The sequence below is a fragment of the Rhinoraja longicauda genome, chromosome 20, assembly GCF_053455715.1.
Source record: "Rhinoraja longicauda isolate Sanriku21f chromosome 20, sRhiLon1.1, whole genome shotgun sequence".
Lineage (NCBI taxonomy): Eukaryota > Metazoa > Chordata > Chondrichthyes > Rajiformes > Arhynchobatidae > Rhinoraja > Rhinoraja longicauda.
Window position 1 is genome coordinate 24701259 of NC_135972.1, and position 18062 is coordinate 24719320.

The window sequence follows — 18062 nt, forward strand, 5'->3', positions numbered from 1 at the left end:
TTTCAAAAGGTAGGCATTGAGTGGACTTGGATACCACACTTTTGATCGCTGTAAATCCTACTCAATACAGTCGACCGACATTTAAAAAATATATATACAGGTCCATCGCCAATTTTCTGGCACCCTTAGATTTGGAGCCTTTCTGGATTATCCTTTTTTGCCGTTATGACCATCAAGAGGTCATGGCCGCTAAGAGGAGTCCAAGGTACCTAGGCCATCCAGGGGCCTGCAAAATTGGCCTCGGAAGTCGGCTATACGAACGGCCGAAGTTCCAGGGGGCAAATTCTACCTGCTGATCGGGTCACGAAAGTCCCGATGAGGTCAAGATCAGCTGCCTCAACTAACCCAGGCGCCACATTTTCGCGGGGACTTCTCAGAGGGGGATTTCAAGTGTGCTCCGGTAATTTTGTCTGGATTAAAGGAGGTGCCGGACCATCTGTTGCTGGAAAATCGATGGTGGACCTGTACAGCCACACAAATGTTCAATGGTAGCCAAGGAATTAAGCAGCATGGTTCTCACCAACAATCCTATTGATGTCAAGCTGATATTCAACTCCTGATTCTGAAGCCCGAAACTGGCAGCTACGTCCACGACAATCTGAAGGCAGGTGCTGGGCATGGTGGGCAGAAAGTCCGTCACCACTAACTGTAAACACTGAAAGGCTGTGCGAATGAGAGATTCCCTGCAAAAACAAGAGAAAACTATGAATTCTATACGTAATTTTATTCATTCATTGGTGGGGGCGGGGAGGGGCAGAATTTTCTGGGAATAAAAGTAGAGATTACATCTTCAGAGCATAGGGATACAGCACGGAAACAGGCCCTTCGGCCCACCGGGTCCACGCCGACCAGCGATCAACCTGCACAATAGCACTATCTTACATATGAGTGACAATTTTACCACATACCAAAACCAATTAACCAACAATGCTATACGTCTTGAGTGTGGGAGGAAACCGGAGCTCCCGAAGAAAACCCACGCATTCACAGGGAGAACGTACAAACTCTGTACAGACAGCACCCTGAGTCACGATTGAACCTGGGTCTCTGGTGCTGTAAAACTCTACTGCTTTGGCACTGTGCTGCCCCTAAATCTGCTGTTATTAAATTGGTACCATAATTATGTCTCTCTGGAGGCAGTACACACACGGTGGACTATAAAACCAGGTCTCTCACTCATCTACATGAACACTAAACTTAGGCTTCAGACGTTGTCAACAATATATATTTACACTCAGTCTGAAAGGCTCCAAAATGTCACCTATTCTTTTTCTCCAGAGATGCTGCCAAACCTGCTGCGTTACTCCAGCATTTTGTGTGTATCTTGTGCATTTACATAGTGGTTTTCATATACTAAAACATTCCAAGCAGCTTCACAGAATAAAACAGCAGTTGATCAAGCCCCGGGTTCTTTCCAAATAAATTTTAAATTGTGTGATGGGATACCTAAAAAGAATATTTACTTAAACAAATTGCTAATGCATAAAGCATGGATATATTTTTGTTACAATGGCAGTCATGCTATTTATTTAAGCAGATCTGTAAAACTTACCAACTATCTATGTAGAAATAGGCCCTTTGGCCCACTGAGTCCATGGCAACCAATGATCGAGTAATATACTAGTTCTATCCTACACCCTTGCAGAAGTCAATTAACCTACAACCCTACACGTCTTTGGAGTGTGGGAGGGAACTGGGGCACATTGGAGAAAACTCACACAGTCACAGGGGACGTACAAATTCCATGCAGACAGCAGCTGAAGTCAGGGTCGAACCCGGGTCTCCGGTGCTATGAGGCAGCAACTCTACCGCTGCGCCACTGTGTAGCTCACCTATGGAAGCAAAGGAATAATGCAGGACATATTCTCACCCTTGGTCATTTCGGATTGCCCCGATAACGCCCAGCACCAAAGGCCATCCAGGTCCCAGGCTATCGCCTTCGTTTTGCAGGATTTGGAGCACGCATTCCAATTGCTTGTGCCGGATGTCGGAGTGTGCAATATTGGATAACTCCTTCAGTGGATTCAGCAGCAGCAACTGCAGCCTCTGGGAGAAAACAGAACCAAATTGGACCTGAACAAACTGGACTTTGTCAAAGGACCTAGGTTCTCAAGCAAGCTGGAGATCTATGGGCCTAGTCATCAATAACATAAGTCATCTGCAGTTTTGGGAGCTAATCTTCAATCCCAAAATAAACAAGTGCAGTCTGTGATCTCCTGAAGATAACACAGGCACAGCTCCTCAGCCTCCCCAGTCACATCCCGCACAGTCGCAAAATATTTTACACAGGATGATTGATCTTTGAGAGATTAATTCAGCTAGTACCATTCTCTGGTTCTTTCCTGAGGCTCAGCAATTCTCTCTCTAAACTACTCTCCTTTAAACTGAAGGTGTACACAAAATGTTGAAGTAACTCAGCGGGTCTGGCAGCATCTCTGGAGAAAATGGATAGGTAACGTTTCGGGTTGGGACCTTTCTTTATCAGAACCCACCCAAAACGTCACCAATTCATGTTCTCCAGAGATGCCCGGATCACTGGGATACTCCAGCATTTTCTGTATATCTTTGGTAGAAACCAGCATCTGCAGTTCTTTTTTATTATTCATTTAAACTGAATCTGGTTTCATCGAAAGTAAAATTACGAACATGTCTCTGAAAATCAAAATAACTGTGGGTGATTGAGGTAGTAGTTTGATTGATATTCTCTTCACCTTTGCAGGAACACAACATGGACAGAGTGGATGTGGAGAGGATGATTCCACCAGTGGGAGATCCGAGGACCAGATGCCATAGCTTCACAATAAAAGGGCGTACATTTAGAAAGAGGATGAGTAGGAATTTCTTTAGACATAAGGGTGGTAAATCTGTGGAATTCATTGCCACAGAGGGCTGTGGAGGCCATCAATTGATATTTTTAAGGCGGAGATTGACGATTAGTAAGGGTGTCAGGGGTTATGGGGAGAAGGCAGGAGAATGGGGTTGAGAGGGAAAGATAGATCAACCATGATTGTATGGCGCAGCAAACTTAATGGGCCAAATGGCCTAATTCTGCTCCTACAACATGAAAAATGAGGCACTATAAACACATGCCAGATTCCCATAATGCTTGGGGAAGATACACGCATGAATGAATGGGTTTTAAAAATATCTCTCGTTTCTCTACCCGCACGGAACCAACCTGATTCTCTGATAGTGGTGGATTGTGTTTAAAAGACAGTCCAGCTTTCATCAGAGCAGTGACAGCTTCTGCTCCCCACTCTCGCATCCGGGCGTTCGGGTGCTGGCAGACCTGTGGACCCAAATATTTAACAAAGAAGTTCAGATGTAAAGCAACAAATATTTAACAAAGAAGTATGGATGTAAAGTTCAGATACCTGATGCTTTATTCAACTTAAGTTTATTCAATGAATCATGCAAGGGGAACATCACTGGTAAGCACGGTTGGGGCCTTCGGCCTATATTTTCCTAGTGGACAATGCAATTCTGAAGAGCTCAGCCACACTAGGTTCACAGATCTGTACACATTTGGTATTGAGTTGATGTGGCAACTATGGCAAGAATTCCCAATCCTTGTACTAGGTGAACAAACATTGCAGCCAATCTCTATCACAAAATACTATCCAGTGAAGCTTGAAAGAAGCGCTGATATGTGGTAATCTTTTGAGAAGCTATATATTGATGATATCTGGCAGAGAACAGGGGAATTATCGTTATAACGAGAAAACCCAGGAAGAAATTTCCAACATCAGACTTTTTGGTTGGATGTTTTACATTTTAGTGGTTCAAATTTTGTCCCCTCCATACGTGACCAAAAAATTCCGTAAACCAGCAAGATACTTAGTATCATAAACTTTTCTTATTAAAGCAACTTGAACATATTTATTTCTATCATATTCAGAGCCAATTTAGCTATGTGGTAGCACTTGTACACCTGAAGTAATACACTGTGGGTGTGCACTCTATTCGAGGATACAATCTTGACTGGCATAAGTGAAAACCGCTTAGTATTGTTAAAGGGATCATGCCCATACTTCATCGACCCAGAACTGTCAGGGTTCAGGGCCTTAAAGTGAGAAAATAAGAAACTGCAGCTCTCCTTGGCCAAGATTGGACTTTTCAGAGACTTGGAAGTTGCAAGATGGCACCATAATGTGGTCACTCTCTGTACACTGTTCCAGAAGAGGATCCATTGTACGTACTCATGCATAGTATGACCTGACTAGATAGCACACAGAACAAGCTTCTCAATGCAACTCTGAAAACGTGACAATAAATAAACCAGTGGACTGAAGAGAAGCTAAACCCAACTGCCTCTTTCTGATGGACATGAAGGATTACACAGCACGATTTTTCCAAGGTGTTTAGTTTAGTTTAGTTTATTATTGTCACATGTCTTTAGAAAGATGAGGATGAGATGAGGAGGAATTTCTTTAGTCAGAGGGTGTTGAAATGGTGGAATTCATTGCCACAGACGTCTGTGGAGGCCAGGTTATTGGGTATTTTTAAGGCAGAGATTGACAAGACTCTTAATTAGTATTGGGTTAGGGGTTATGAGAAGGCAGGGTTGAGAGGGAAAAGTAGATCCAGTCATGATTGAATGTCAAAGTAGACTCAATGGGCCGAATGGCCAAATTCTGCTCCTTTGACTTATAAACATGAACCGAGGTACAGTGAAAAGCTTTTGTTTACGTACTTTCTGGTTAAAAAAAGACTGTACATAAATACAATCAAGCCGTCCAGAGAAATAAAACTTTAAAAGAATGGAATGATTGTAATGGATAGGAGCAGATCCTGTTCTGGGACTAGCATGCAAAGAGTCGCCACGTTCCAACGCTATCTTGAATACCCACGGCCAATGTTTACTGCTGAACCATTATTACATTATAAGAGATTGCCAGGATATCTTGGGAAGCCACTGGCTATGACAATTTCCACAAAACCACCAAAATCAAATTCACTTCAAAAATAACATGCAGTTGTAAAATTGTGATGGCTTACTGACGAAAAAAAGTGTTTAAATGCAAGTTTTTCACCGACTTCAACAAAAGCATGATGGCAACTTTCACAATATATTTTGTTCCTCTTTAGACTTGTACAACTCTGCAGGGATATTTTCACTGTAGATACATGTAAGTACTGGAGAAAGATTCACTTTCAAACAAATTCAAAAATTGAATCTTCCCCACAACACAATCTTGCTGTATTCCAAAGGGTTCTCCCAATCCTTTGCAAATTTAATAGCAGAATTCAACAATGAGAATTAATTGTCCAACAGCACAAATTTCAACCACTTGAATGTGGCAGACATTTAAAAGACTGAATTGAAAGCATTTGTTAGTGGGCCAAATAGGAACAAATGGAGGTCATAACAATAAGTATATGGCATAGGCCAAACTATCTCAAGGGCAGGTAAATAACAGGGAAGGACTTACCTTCTATAAAAGACAACAAGAGGAAGCAATAGGAAGGAAAACAGAGAGGGAAAGTATGAAGCTGACACAGGTCACAAAGAATACGGCAAGATCAACAATTCAAAACCATCAATTCAAAGTGTTTCACCTGGCACTGATGAGAAGTGCACAGTTATGTGGATCATTTTGTAATGAATGTCCCAATTAAAAAAATTGTCCGTACCACTTCCTTAACTTTAGCATTTTCTCTGAACTGGATAGTAAGTTTTCCACAAAAGAGTTCTTCCATACTTTGTACAGTGCCTTTAGACGTTACATCTATCATCACAGAGGGGGAAAAAGCTGTTCCTGAGTCTAGTGTGCCCGTTCTAGCTTCTGTATAGACAATAGGTGCAGGAGTAGGCCATTCGGCCCTTCAAGCCAGCACCACCATTCAATAGGGCGGCACGGTGGCGCAGCGGTAGAGTTGCTGCCTTACAGTGAATGCAGCGCCGGAGACTCAGGTTCGATCCTGACTACGGAAGCCGTCTGTACGGAGTTTGTACATTCTCCCCGTGACCTGCGTGGGTTTTCACCAAGATCTTCGGTTTCCTCCCATACTCCAAAGACGTACAGGTAAGTAGGTTAATTGACTGGGTAAATGTTAAAAAAATGTCCCTAGTGTGTGTAGGATAGTGTTAATGTGCGGGGATCGCTGGGCGGCGCGGACTCGGTGGGCCGAAAGGCTGTTTCCGTGCTGTATCTCTAGATCTAAATGTGATCATGGCTGATCATTCTCAATCAGTACCCCGTTCCTGCCTTCTCCCCATACCCCCTGACTCCGTTATCTTTAAGAGCTCTATCTAGCTCTCTCTTGAAAGCTTTAGTATCTTCTACCTAATGTTTGAGAGCGTGTACAGGATTCAGGAACAACTTCTCCAAGGCTTATAACCATCAACAAGTTCATAAGTGATATGGTCTAATTCTGGCCATATTAGGCCATTCGGCCCATCAATACTCACAGGGGGTGCTGTGAACTGTTTATGTAAGTGTTGTTATGTTTGTGTGCCATTGTATGTTCTTTTTTAGTACCTGCACTGATGTACAGCACTTTGGTCAATGAGGGTTGTTTTTAAATGTGTTATACAATTAAAATTGACTTGACTTGACCATTCAATCATGTCCGACCTATCTTTCCCTCTCAACCCCATTCTCCTGCCTTCTCTCCATAACCCATGACACCTTTACTAATCAAGAATCTGTCAACCACCACCTGAAAAATACCCAATAACTTGGCCTCCACAGCTATCTGTGGTGTTGAATTCCACAGATTCACCCACTGACTAAAGAGATCCCTCCTCATCTCGTTTTCAAAGGTACGTCGTTTTATTCTGAGGTTGCCCCCTTTGGTCCGAGACTAGTGGAAACTTCCTCTCCACATCCACTCTATCCAGGCTTTTCACTATTCGGTGAGTTTCAATGAGGTCCCCCCTCATCCTTCTAAACACCAGTGGATACAGGCCCAGTGACATTAAATGCTCATCATATGTTAACCCAATCATCCCCAGGATCATTTTTGTAAACCTCCTCAGGACCCTCTCCAACGTCAACACATCCTTCCTCAAATATGGGGCCCAAAACTGCTCACGATACTCCAAATAAGGTCTGACCAGTGCCTCAAAGCCTCAGCATTACATCCCTGCTTTTATATTCTAGTTGTGAGCCAGGTTTTACTGGGTTTCGCTAGCAGTGTGAGCAACACTTTTGGCTTTTACCCACGCAAGTGGTAGCGATTTTGTGACACTTGCACAGTAGTTTAATTTCTGGTACATCTGGACAAGCTCCACCAGCAAATTCCCGTCTGTATTCACAACTAGACTGCACGGAGTCCAGGGGCTGGGCAGCAGTTTGTTGGGGTAACATGTAGTCAGGCTCTGTGTGCACGTCTGTATTCACAACTAGACTGCACGGAGTCCAGGGGCTGGGCAGCAGTTTGTTGGGGTAACATGTAGTCAGGCTCTGTGTGCACATTAGTTCCCACACGGGATGCGCAAAATTCATCTGAACAAAATTTGTGCAGTTGCAAGGAAGGTATGAAATGGTTAGTCACGTTCTTTAAAAGTGTGTTTGCTTTAATGCTTTTAACTACATGTTTTGAATGATCATTTAGTTTCATTAAAACACAGTGGTGCAGTGGCAGAATTGCTGCCTATACAGCGCCAGAGACCCGGGTTCGATCCTGACTATGTACAGAGTTTGCACATTCTCCCTGTGACCGTGTGGGTTTTCTCCGGTTTCCTCCTGCATTCCAAAGATGTGCAGGTTTGTAGGTTAACTGGCTTCTGGAAATTGTTCCTAGTGCGTAGGATAGAACTAGTGTAGGAGTGATCGTTGGTCGGCACAGACTCGGTGGGCCGCGCAGACTCGGTGGGCCGCGCAGACTCGGTGGGTCGCGCAGACTCGGTGGGCCGCGCAGACTCGGTGGGCCGCGCAGACTCGTTGGGCCGCGCAGACTCGGTGGGCCGCGCAGACTCGGTGGGCCGCGCAGACTCGGTGGGCCGCGCAGACTCGGTGGGCCGCGCAGACTCGGTGGGCCGCGCAGACTCGGTGGGCCGCGCAGACTCGGTGGGCCGCGCAGACTCGGTGGGTCGGCACAGACTCGGTGGGTCGGCACAGACTCGGTGGGCCGAAGGGCCCGCTTCTACGCTGTATCTCTAGACTCAATTAAAAATGATTTTCATTGACAATTTTTTTAAATTATGAAAAAAATGTCATTTTAATAGTACATTGTTTCTGAATGTCAAACTCTTAAGAATTGTTAGGAAAGCAGCTTTGAGTAGGCTCTGGCATCTGTCCTTGCGATGAGTTCTGGCCCATGTGGTCCATGCACTCTGATCAGCTCAAGGGCCATCTCAGGTGACAGGATTGGCCACAAAGTTCTGGAGCAGGGAAGTTCAGGAATCAGGGGGAAATGGATCAAATCCAAGGTAACATTTAGCTCTTGAACATTCATCCTTATCAAATTAAATGTTATGCTCAAAATGAAAATGGATCCATTAACGAATATCTTCCTTTTTCAATGATAGCAGCAGGAATTCCCATCTCTGATGCAGAGATTGCGTGCAGTCGAATGCTCCCTCTCATAATTCGAAAGGTCAAACCTCAAATAGTACCTCAGGAGATCATATTAAAGTATCGAATGGGAATGAATTTGCTTCTGCATCTCCCTTGCTCGTTCGAGCTGAATTCCAGGATGATCAGCCAAAGGCGGCTGTGGAGGTATAGCCAACAGATATTTTTAAGGCAGAGATTGATTAGTACGGGTGTCAGGGGTTATGGGGAGAAGGCAGGAGATCGAGGTTGAGAGTGAAAGAAATATCAGCCATGGTTGAATGGCAGAGTAGACCTGATGGGCCAAATGGCCTAATTCTGCTCCTAGGACTTATGAACATGAAGAACCATGTCTCCTCGATGAGAAATATTCAATTCTTTTAGTTGGCAGAGTACATTAGAAATGATTCCACTCAAATCCACTCCACAACATAGTCCACGAGGATATAGATTTTAAAATGGGTTAATTATTACATTATTGTCAACAAAGTGGATTATGTTTGAGAAATTTCATACAATACACCCAACTTGACATTCCTCCCATCTCCTAAAATAATCCAATTGGGATTCCCTGAAAAATTGCTGGTATGCTTCGGCTTTATTATTAAAACAAATTTTAAAAAGGGGAAATAATTATTGGGTACATTAAAACATTTTCATAACCACGGCAACAAGAGAATCAAGAATAAATTGAACAATTTACCTCCAGCAGATGCCCTGTTAATGGTCTCCAGAGAATCTCAATTCGATGCATGTTCACCAGTCCTGTTTCTAGCAACTTAGCCACGGCAAATAGGGAAGGCTCCTAAATCGAGAATAAAACAGTTCTCAGCTCCAGAAAAAAAAGGAAATTCACTGTGAGGCAAATGACACATGAGGCAAAGCGGGGAATTATGAGGACTAATTGCATTGACCTGACTCCTGTCACTTGAAATGGGAAGGTGATGTGGTACATTAATAAAAAAGTTGAAAATGATCGAATGAATTGACGGAGGGAAGTTCAATTGGGAAATGTTGTCCAGCAGCAGAGTCACACAGCACGGAAACATGCCCCTCAGTCCCACTCGTCCATGGGGACCAAACCTCAAACAACAGCACCTCATATTTCAGTACAAATTCAAAGGATCAAAGGTCTGTGACAATAAACAGACCTTTGAAATTCAAAATCAATTTATTTATCACTTTGGAAAAAAGTTTGGAAGCATAACTGCTCTTATGTACAATTCCTTTTTGTAGTCTCAGTCCCTAAATTTTTCTAAACATAAACATTGATTTCCACTCCCTGCAGGAGATGGCAGAATGCGTTATGAAAATTCAATGATGGAATCACTCGATTCCTTTTAAAGCAATTGTCATGGGGGTGTCAATGTGCCACAAAACTACGTATATTTTTCATGTCTACCTTGTTGTTCCAAAATGCCATATCCATAGCTTCTGCTGATAATGAGCACAAAGCATTTATCAAATGATGGAGTGATACATCATCAAGATACCTACAAAAAAAGTTAACATGTAATTAAACAGCCTTGATTGCTGGAAGAAAATAACAAATTTTGATTATTAAAAGCCAATTCTCACTGAGAGCTCTCGAAAAGTCTTGAAAGAACATTCGAAATCACAGGCAAATCAGTCAAGACAGCTGTGGTCAAAACCTAAAGAGAGTGTTACAACCAGAAATTAATACACGGTACGGTCAGTTTGACAAGTCAAAAGGTTTATCAAATGGTGTGAAACACCTAGCGGCAGAGTATGCCTCTGAATATCAACATTTTCAAATGATCCTTAGAAGCCATTAAATTCCAGGTGATACACAACGATTCATTTAAAAATTAATATATTTTCTAAATATTTTTTTTTACAAAATAATTGAAAATGGAAGATAGACACAAAGTGCTGGAATAATTCAGTGGGACCGGCAGCATCTCTAGAGAGAAAGGATGGGTGACGTTTCGGGTCGGGACCAACACAAAATGTTACCCATCCCTTTTCTCCAGAGATGCTGCTGCCTGACCCTCTGAGTCACTCCAGCACTTTGTGTCTATCTTCGGTATGAACCAGCATCTGCAGGTCCTTTCCACACATATTTGAAAATAGCTTTTGTTTGCATCCAAAATCCATACAAGAGCTCTACTGCTACAACATACAAACTCTTTTTGAGACAGAAGATGAAATGACCTGAATTTCAAATCAAATGGAACAAGCTGACTCACCGTGCTGGGACCTTCAACAGCTCTTCCTGGTTTCAGAGCACCCCCACTTGCAGGTTTCAAACCCAGAATCCACACAAGATGCTGGGAAAAAGAAAACCTAATTTAGTTGACATTGACTAAAAATGTTCATTATTTAACACTGAGTGCAAAGACATGTTAAATATTCAAAAACGATGGAATCACACCTCCATTGACGGGCATTTTGTATTCTGTCACTAGGTCACAGAGCACAGAAACAGCCCCTTCATCCCAACTCATCCATGCCCTTTTGAGCTAGTTTCATTTACCCACATCGATCCATATCCCTCCAAACCAGTGGATCAGGATTTTGACCAAAGCAAATACATTCCGTAAATTGTGCTGAAATATTTGGGGAATAAATTCAGATGAATCAGCAGCAGTTTGAAATGTAGGTAATATATACTAGAGTATTCCATCTAATCTTTCTCATAACATGATCAAGATGCTACTGCACATCTTAAGGTGGAAGTGGTAGGAGGGGATGTAGATGTTAAGTCTTATTTCCTTCTTTCCTCTTAAACCAACCCTTTGTTGAGTTACATCTCTATCTCGCTATAACTTTATCCTACAATCTTCCCTTTTTAGCTTGTTCGCAATTTACTTTAGTTCAGTTTAGTTTAGAGATACAGCGCAGATGCAGCACAGAAACAGGCCACACCATCCTACACATTAAGGACAATTAAGCACCCGAAGAAAACCCATGCAGTCACAGGGAACTTATAAACTCTGTACAGAAACTCCGTGGTCAGGATTGAACCCGTGTCTCTGCCGTTGTGAGGCAGCAACTCTACCGCTGCACCACCGTGCCACCCCACATCTTGAGTGAAACCTGAAACGATCATCTGCTCAAACCTATTCAACCCCATCATTTCTGCAACTGGTATGGAACCGAACTGTATGAAATAAATCAATCTTAAGATGCACATTCCCTTTCCCCTGGAGAGTGAACAGAAAATCTCAAAACGTTGAACACTGCATGCTTGTTGGTTAAGGATGACAATTTTACAGTTCTGCAAAGTCTTGGAGATAAGTTGTTGAATGCATGTATAATGACAAAACAACGTTACTGCTCTTGAACAGAACAGAGACAGACTCAAATGTTGGAGTAAACTCAGCGAGTCAGGCAGCATCGCCAGAGAAAATGGATCGGTGAAGTTTTGGGTCGGGACCCTTCTTCAGACGTCACCTATCCATTTTCTCCAGAGATGTTGCCTGACCCGCTGAGTTAATCCAGCACTTTGTGTCTATCTTTGGTATAAACCAGCATCTGCAGCTCTTTTCTATTACATAGAATATAGCCATGTATTTACTGAATTTACTTGATGAAATCATATTGAAGCAAAGTGATTATGGCTCGGTAGACAAACATGGTTGTCAATCTGCCACAATTTCATAACCAACAATGGGCAGTTTATTGTAGTCAATCTGAAGGACATCAGTTTTTCACTGGGATGTGTGCCTCACACCCACAAGCTTACCAACCTTATTGAAATTCCTGTGAACTTTAAACAAAATACTGCAGTATTATGATAGCAAACAAAGGTGGAACAATTCCATTGCACATTTTAGAGCACCATCCCAGGAACAAACAAAAAGCAAGGAGGATGTTTACCGTACCTGTAAAGTAGCCAGAACGAGCTGCCATGAAGTTCCAAGTACTGATCCATGACAATGAGCTAAATTCAGCAATGTTCGCATACACTGAATATTCTTCGCAGTCAACTTGGGAGGAACAAGAAAAGACTTAACTTACGAAAAATACACAAAGTCGACTTAACGACACATTGCAATGGAATAAATGGAGCAATGAATATAGACAGCACATATTCACCATGACTGTTCCTTGAGGTTGACTTGTGAGTGGCTGACCCACGGCAACCACTTGCTGGTGCGATTCACTGGAAGGGCTGATCATCTGCACACTTTGACCCTGAATGGAGTACGCTGGAAAGGCAAATACACAAAGAAAAGAGGCGCTGATATAACTTCACATTGAATAGGATATGAAACAGGTAACATACAGGTGAAACACGGTGGCGCAGCAGTAGAGTTTCTGCTTGACCTGGGTTTCACCCAGACTATGGGCACTGTCTGTACGGAGTTTGTATGTTCTCCCTGTGTCCATGTGGGTTTCCTCCGATTGCCCCATCACATCCCAATGACGTAAAGGTTTGTAGTTAATTGGCATCTGTACATTGACCCTAGTGTGGGATAGAACTAGTGTATGGGTGATTGCTGGTTGGTGCAGGCTTGGTGGGCTGAGAGACCTGTTTCCATGGTATATCTCTATGTGTGACAGATAGAAGAAACTCAACAGCTGAGCAATCTGCTTTCGTTCTCAAGAACTGGTATTCTTAGTTTTTACTCACTGCTCAAGCAAATAAAAAATATCTGTACTGCCTCCACCACTGGCTTAGCAGAAATCACCCACTTCCACATATGTTAACCAATGTCTTTGAGTTAAAACAACAAGGTTGACTTAATCCATTGCAAAAAACTGATAATTCCTAAAGAAATCCATAATGTATTGCTTTGATATAGAAATAAGGAACTGCAGATGCCGTTTACACAAATGGACACAAAGTGCTGGAGTAACCTAGCGGGTCAGGCAACATCTGTGGAGAGCATGGATATAGGTGATATTGTGGGTTAGGTCACCTATATATCTTCTCCAGAAATGCTGCCTGACCCCGGAGTTACTCCAGCACTGTGTATCCTTTTACATTGCTTTGATGCCAGCTAAAATGCAAGCATGTTCCTTATAAAGTTATCTGAAGATACATTTTAGTAGAGTAAAAATACTTAACAAAAACTCAGGCTTTAGCAAAAGGTTGCACAGACTGAGAGTGGCACAGTGCTACAGCTCGTGGAGCTGATGCCTCAGTGCCAGAGACCCGGGCATGATCCTGACCTCAGGTGCTATTGGCATCTTATCCCCATAAACCTGTGCGTTTTCTACGGGTGCTCTGGTTTGCACCCACATCCCAAAGATGCGCAGGTTTGGAGGACAATTGGCCTCTGTAATATAAAATTGCCTCTAATGTGTAGGGAGCAGATGAGAAATGTGGATAACACGAGTGGGTGTCGGTGTGGACTTTGTGGGCTGAAGGTAGAAACAAGGAACTGCAGATGCAGGTTTATAACCAAAGATAGACACAAAGTGTTGGAATAACTCAACTGGTCAGGCAGCATCTGCAGACAAAGGATGGGTGATATTCAGGTCGGGACCTACTTCAGACTGCTATTCTCCAGAAATGCTGCCTGACCCGCTGAGTTACTCCAGCACTTTGTATCTATCTTTAGTGGGCTGAAGGGCCCATTTCCGTGTGGTATCTCTAGAATAAACTAAAGTGCTTAACCATACAAATGCTAACTAAAAACACAATATTCCAGTGATTTGAATGCCATCAAATTTTTGAAAATCTGAAAAATGTAAAAGCTACTCACTTTTATGAAAACCACCAGAAGAACTGTTCAGCACTGTCAGTGCATAATGTGGGGGCAGTGAGGCTTTGCAAATGGCTGTGATGAAGGCATCTCTTGGCGTAACAAGACTCAACTTCCCACAAAGGGAAGCCATGGTCATTTCTGCTTTCAAGATGTTTTCTGAGGCAGTCTCATCCGTACTGTGAAAACAAGTATGCCTTTTTAGCTTGTGGTGCACAAGTGCATTCACTACACTTTATTCTGTAGTGACCAATACCCACATCATAACACAATGAACAAACCACCCACCAAAGTTCAATTTTACCAGCACAACACAGTGAGGCCACACGGTGGCGCTGCTGTACAGTTGCTGCCTCACAGCTCCAGAGATCCGGTTCTATCCTGACTACGGGTGCTGTCTGTTTGGGATTTGTAGGTTCTCCCTGTGACCACGTGGGTTTTCCCCGGTTCCCTCCCACACTCCAAAGACATACAGGTTTGTAGGTTGATTGACTTTGTAGGTTAATTGTAGGTAAAGATTGTAAATTGTCTCTAGTGTGCAGGATAGTGCTAGTGTTCGGGGATCACTGGTCGACGTGGACTCGGTGGACCGAAGGGTATGTTTCCGCGCTGTGTATCTAAACTAAACTAAGAACATTCTAAATGTGGGAATCACTCACAACTAGGGCAGTTAACATGCCGCACATCAATTTTAATATTAATCTTTTTTTTGGTAGAAAGCAAAATTTACAACAATAAAGCCACTTGTTTTGAATCAGGCATTCAGTGGATGGCTCAGTATGGAAGATGTGTACAATAGCATATCACCCACACCTCACAGGTATAAGATTTCAATTTTTGTCAGAGCCCTTGCATTTTAATGATCTCTTTGCTTATGCTTGGTTTATTTGCTTTCCAAGTAAGTGTCTCAGGTTGTTGCTTTTTATCCTTTGGCATGTTTATCCCAGAGGACACTTGCTAAGATCATTTGCGGAGGTTTGATACATATTGCCAATTAAATCCAGCCTAAGAACACAATATGTAATATTTCAAAGACTGCATAATTTATTTTACTCCTCAGAGGCTGGAGAAATTGTTGCAAATATTTAGGAATAAGGTGTAAGCTGTGGCTTGTTTTGCCAGTACTAAGCATTTCACCACATCTCTGCTGAAAAGGCTTATGCTGATCAGTTTCTAACTTCAGAATCTACTTGGACAACATAAATCCTGGAATTTCAGATTCTGATTATATAAGCAGTACAAAAAATGATGAGGCCATCAACAAAATCAAAATATTTTCACTCAATTACTTGATAGGTGAGCTGATAGATGTAGACAAACTGGACAGAAGGAATATAGAGTGGCAAATGAGGTTCTCTTGTCTTACTGACTTATTCCACTCAGATCTCCAACCAGGTGGTTAAATAATCCTGTAATTTTGAATGATGTGCGTTTGCCCTAAACATTGTATTTAAACTGCTCAGATACAGAGAATATGCACCACTTAATGATGTCGTACAGAATAAGGGAAGCACAGTAGTGCACTCGGCAGGTCAGGCAGCATCTCTGGAGAGAAGGAATGGGTGACGTTTCGGGTCGAGACCCTTCTTCAGATTGATGAAAGGAAATGGTAAACTAGGTGATGTTTACGAATAGCTTGCAGACTCCTGATCACCAAAATTGGTCCTGGCTTTTCATTCTAGATTTATTTAATAATTGAATTTATATCACCTAGCTACGATACTGGGATTCAAGCATGTTTATACTAAACCATCATCTCACTAATGAAGACAGAAATAATCTCCCAGATGTACTAGGGGACAGAGGACCTAGGGTGATGGAGGAACTGAAGGAAATTCACATTAGTCAGGAAATGGTGTTGGGTAGACTGATGGGACTGAAGGCTGATAAATCCCCAGGGCCTGATGGTCTGCATCCCAGCGTACTCAAGGAAGTGGCTCTAGAAATCGTGGACACATTGGCAATCATTTTCCAATGTTCTATTTTCGACTGCACTGTCCTCCGTCCCCCTGGTGGAGGGGTAGACTTCACAGCCCTTGACAACAGCACATTGCACTGGCTACAGCGCCTGGAGGGCATTACATAATTTCTGCTGCCTCAAACGCAAGAAGAATGTTCTATAGATTCCTGTGGATTGGAGGGTAGCTAACGTTATTTCACTTTTCAAGGAGGGAGAGAGAAAGCTGGGAATTATAGACCAGTTAGCCTGACATCAGTGGTGGGGAAGATGGTGGAGTCGATTATCAAAGATGTAAGGGAAGCACAAAGATGTAAGGGATAGCAGCGGTCCAAGTCAGCATGGATTTACGAAGGGGAAATCATGCTTGACAAATCTTCTGGAATTTTTTGAGGATGTAACAAGAAAAATGGACAAGGCAGAGCCAGTGGATGTAGTGTACCAAGACTTTCAGAAAGCCTTTCATAAGGTCCCATACAGGAGATTAGTGGGCAAAAGTAGAGCACATGGTATTGGGGGTAGGGTATTGACATGGATAGAAAATTGGTTGGCAGACAGGAAACAAGGAGTAGGGATTAACGGATCCCTTTCCGAATGGCAGGCAGTGACTAGTGGGGTGCCGCAAGGCTCAGTGCTGGGACCGCAGCTATTTACAATATCCATTAATGATTTAGATGAAGGAATTAAAAGTAACATTAGCAAATTTGCAGATGACACAAAGCTGGGTGGCTGTGTGAACTATGAAGAGGATGCTATGAGGATGCAGGGTGACTTGGACAGGTTGGGTGAGTGGGGAGATGCATGGCAGATGCAGTATAATGTGGATACATGTGAGGTCATCCACTTTGGTGGCAACAATGGGAAGGCAGATTATTATTTGAATGGTGTCAGGTTAGGAAAAGGGGTAGTACTACGAGACCTGGGTGTCCTAGTACATCAGTCACTGAAAGTAAGCATACAGGTACAACAGGCAATGAAAGCTAATGGCATGTTGGCCTTCATAACGAGAGTTGAGTACAGGAGCAAAGAGGTCCTTCTGCAGTTTTACAGGACCCTGGTGAGACCACACCTGGAGTATTGTGTGCAGTTTTGGTCTTCTAATTTGAGGAAGGACATTCTTGCTATTGAGGGAGTGCAGCATAGGTTCACAAGGTTATTTCCCGGGATGGTGGGACTGTCATATGATGAAAGAATGGAGCGACTGGGCTTGTATTCACTGGAATTTAGAAGGATGAGAGGGGATCTTACAGAAACATAAAATTATTAAGGGATTGGACACCCTAGATGCAGGAAACATGTTTCCGATGTTGGGGGAGTCCAGAACCAGGGGCCACAGTTTAAGAATAAGGGGTAGGCCATTTAGAACTGAGATGAGGAAAAACCTTTTCACACAGAGAGTTGTGAATTTCTGGAATTCTCTGCCTCAGAAGGCAGTGGAGGCCGATTCACTGGTTGTATTCAAAAGAGAGTTAGATAGAGCTCTTAGGGCTAGCGGAATCAAGGGGTATGGGGAGAAGGCAGGAACGGGGTACTGATTGTGAATGAACAGCCATGATCACATTGAATGGCGGTGCTGGCTCGAAGGGCTGAATGGCCTACTCCTACACCTATTGCCTATGTATCGTGCAGACAAGAGATAACAGCTAATAAATTTCAATGGAAAAGTACTACGTTTGAGCCTTTACTGTATTACCAAAACATATTACTGGCACGGTGGCGCAGCGGTAGAGTTGCTGCCTTACAGCGAATACAGCGCCGGAGACCCAGGTTTGATCCCGACTACAGGTGCTGTCTGTACGGAGTATGTACGTTCTCCCCGTGACCTGCGTGGGTTTTCTCCGAGATCTTTGGTTTCCTCCGACACTCCAAAGACATACAGGTATGTATGTAAATTGGCTTGGTAAATGTAAAAATTGTCCCTAATGG

The 18062-nt window shown here is 43.0% G+C and overlaps 1 protein-coding gene across 3 annotated transcripts in view; it reads right to left on the reverse strand.

Annotated features, from left to right (window-relative positions):
* mon2 (MON2 homolog, regulator of endosome-to-Golgi trafficking) overlaps window positions 1–18062 on the reverse strand; it is a 103012-nt gene that overhangs the window by 24568 nt on the left and 60382 nt on the right. For all 3 annotated transcript variants that reach the window (XM_078417264.1, XM_078417263.1, XM_078417265.1), the window contains exons 14-23: window positions 14180–14358; window positions 12564–12676; window positions 12350–12454; window positions 10712–10792; window positions 10080–10153; window positions 9904–9994; window positions 9205–9306; window positions 3179–3289; window positions 1871–2046; window positions 521–683 (exon numbers count right to left, since the gene is read on the reverse strand). In XM_078417264.1, coding sequence (XP_078273390.1) covers window positions 521–683; window positions 1871–2046; window positions 3179–3289; window positions 9205–9306; window positions 9904–9994; window positions 10080–10153; window positions 10712–10792; window positions 12350–12454; window positions 12564–12676; window positions 14180–14358 — 1195 coding nt within the window. The remainder of the gene's footprint in view (window positions 1–520; window positions 684–1870; window positions 2047–3178; window positions 3290–9204; window positions 9307–9903; window positions 9995–10079; window positions 10154–10711; window positions 10793–12349; window positions 12455–12563; window positions 12677–14179; window positions 14359–18062) is intronic.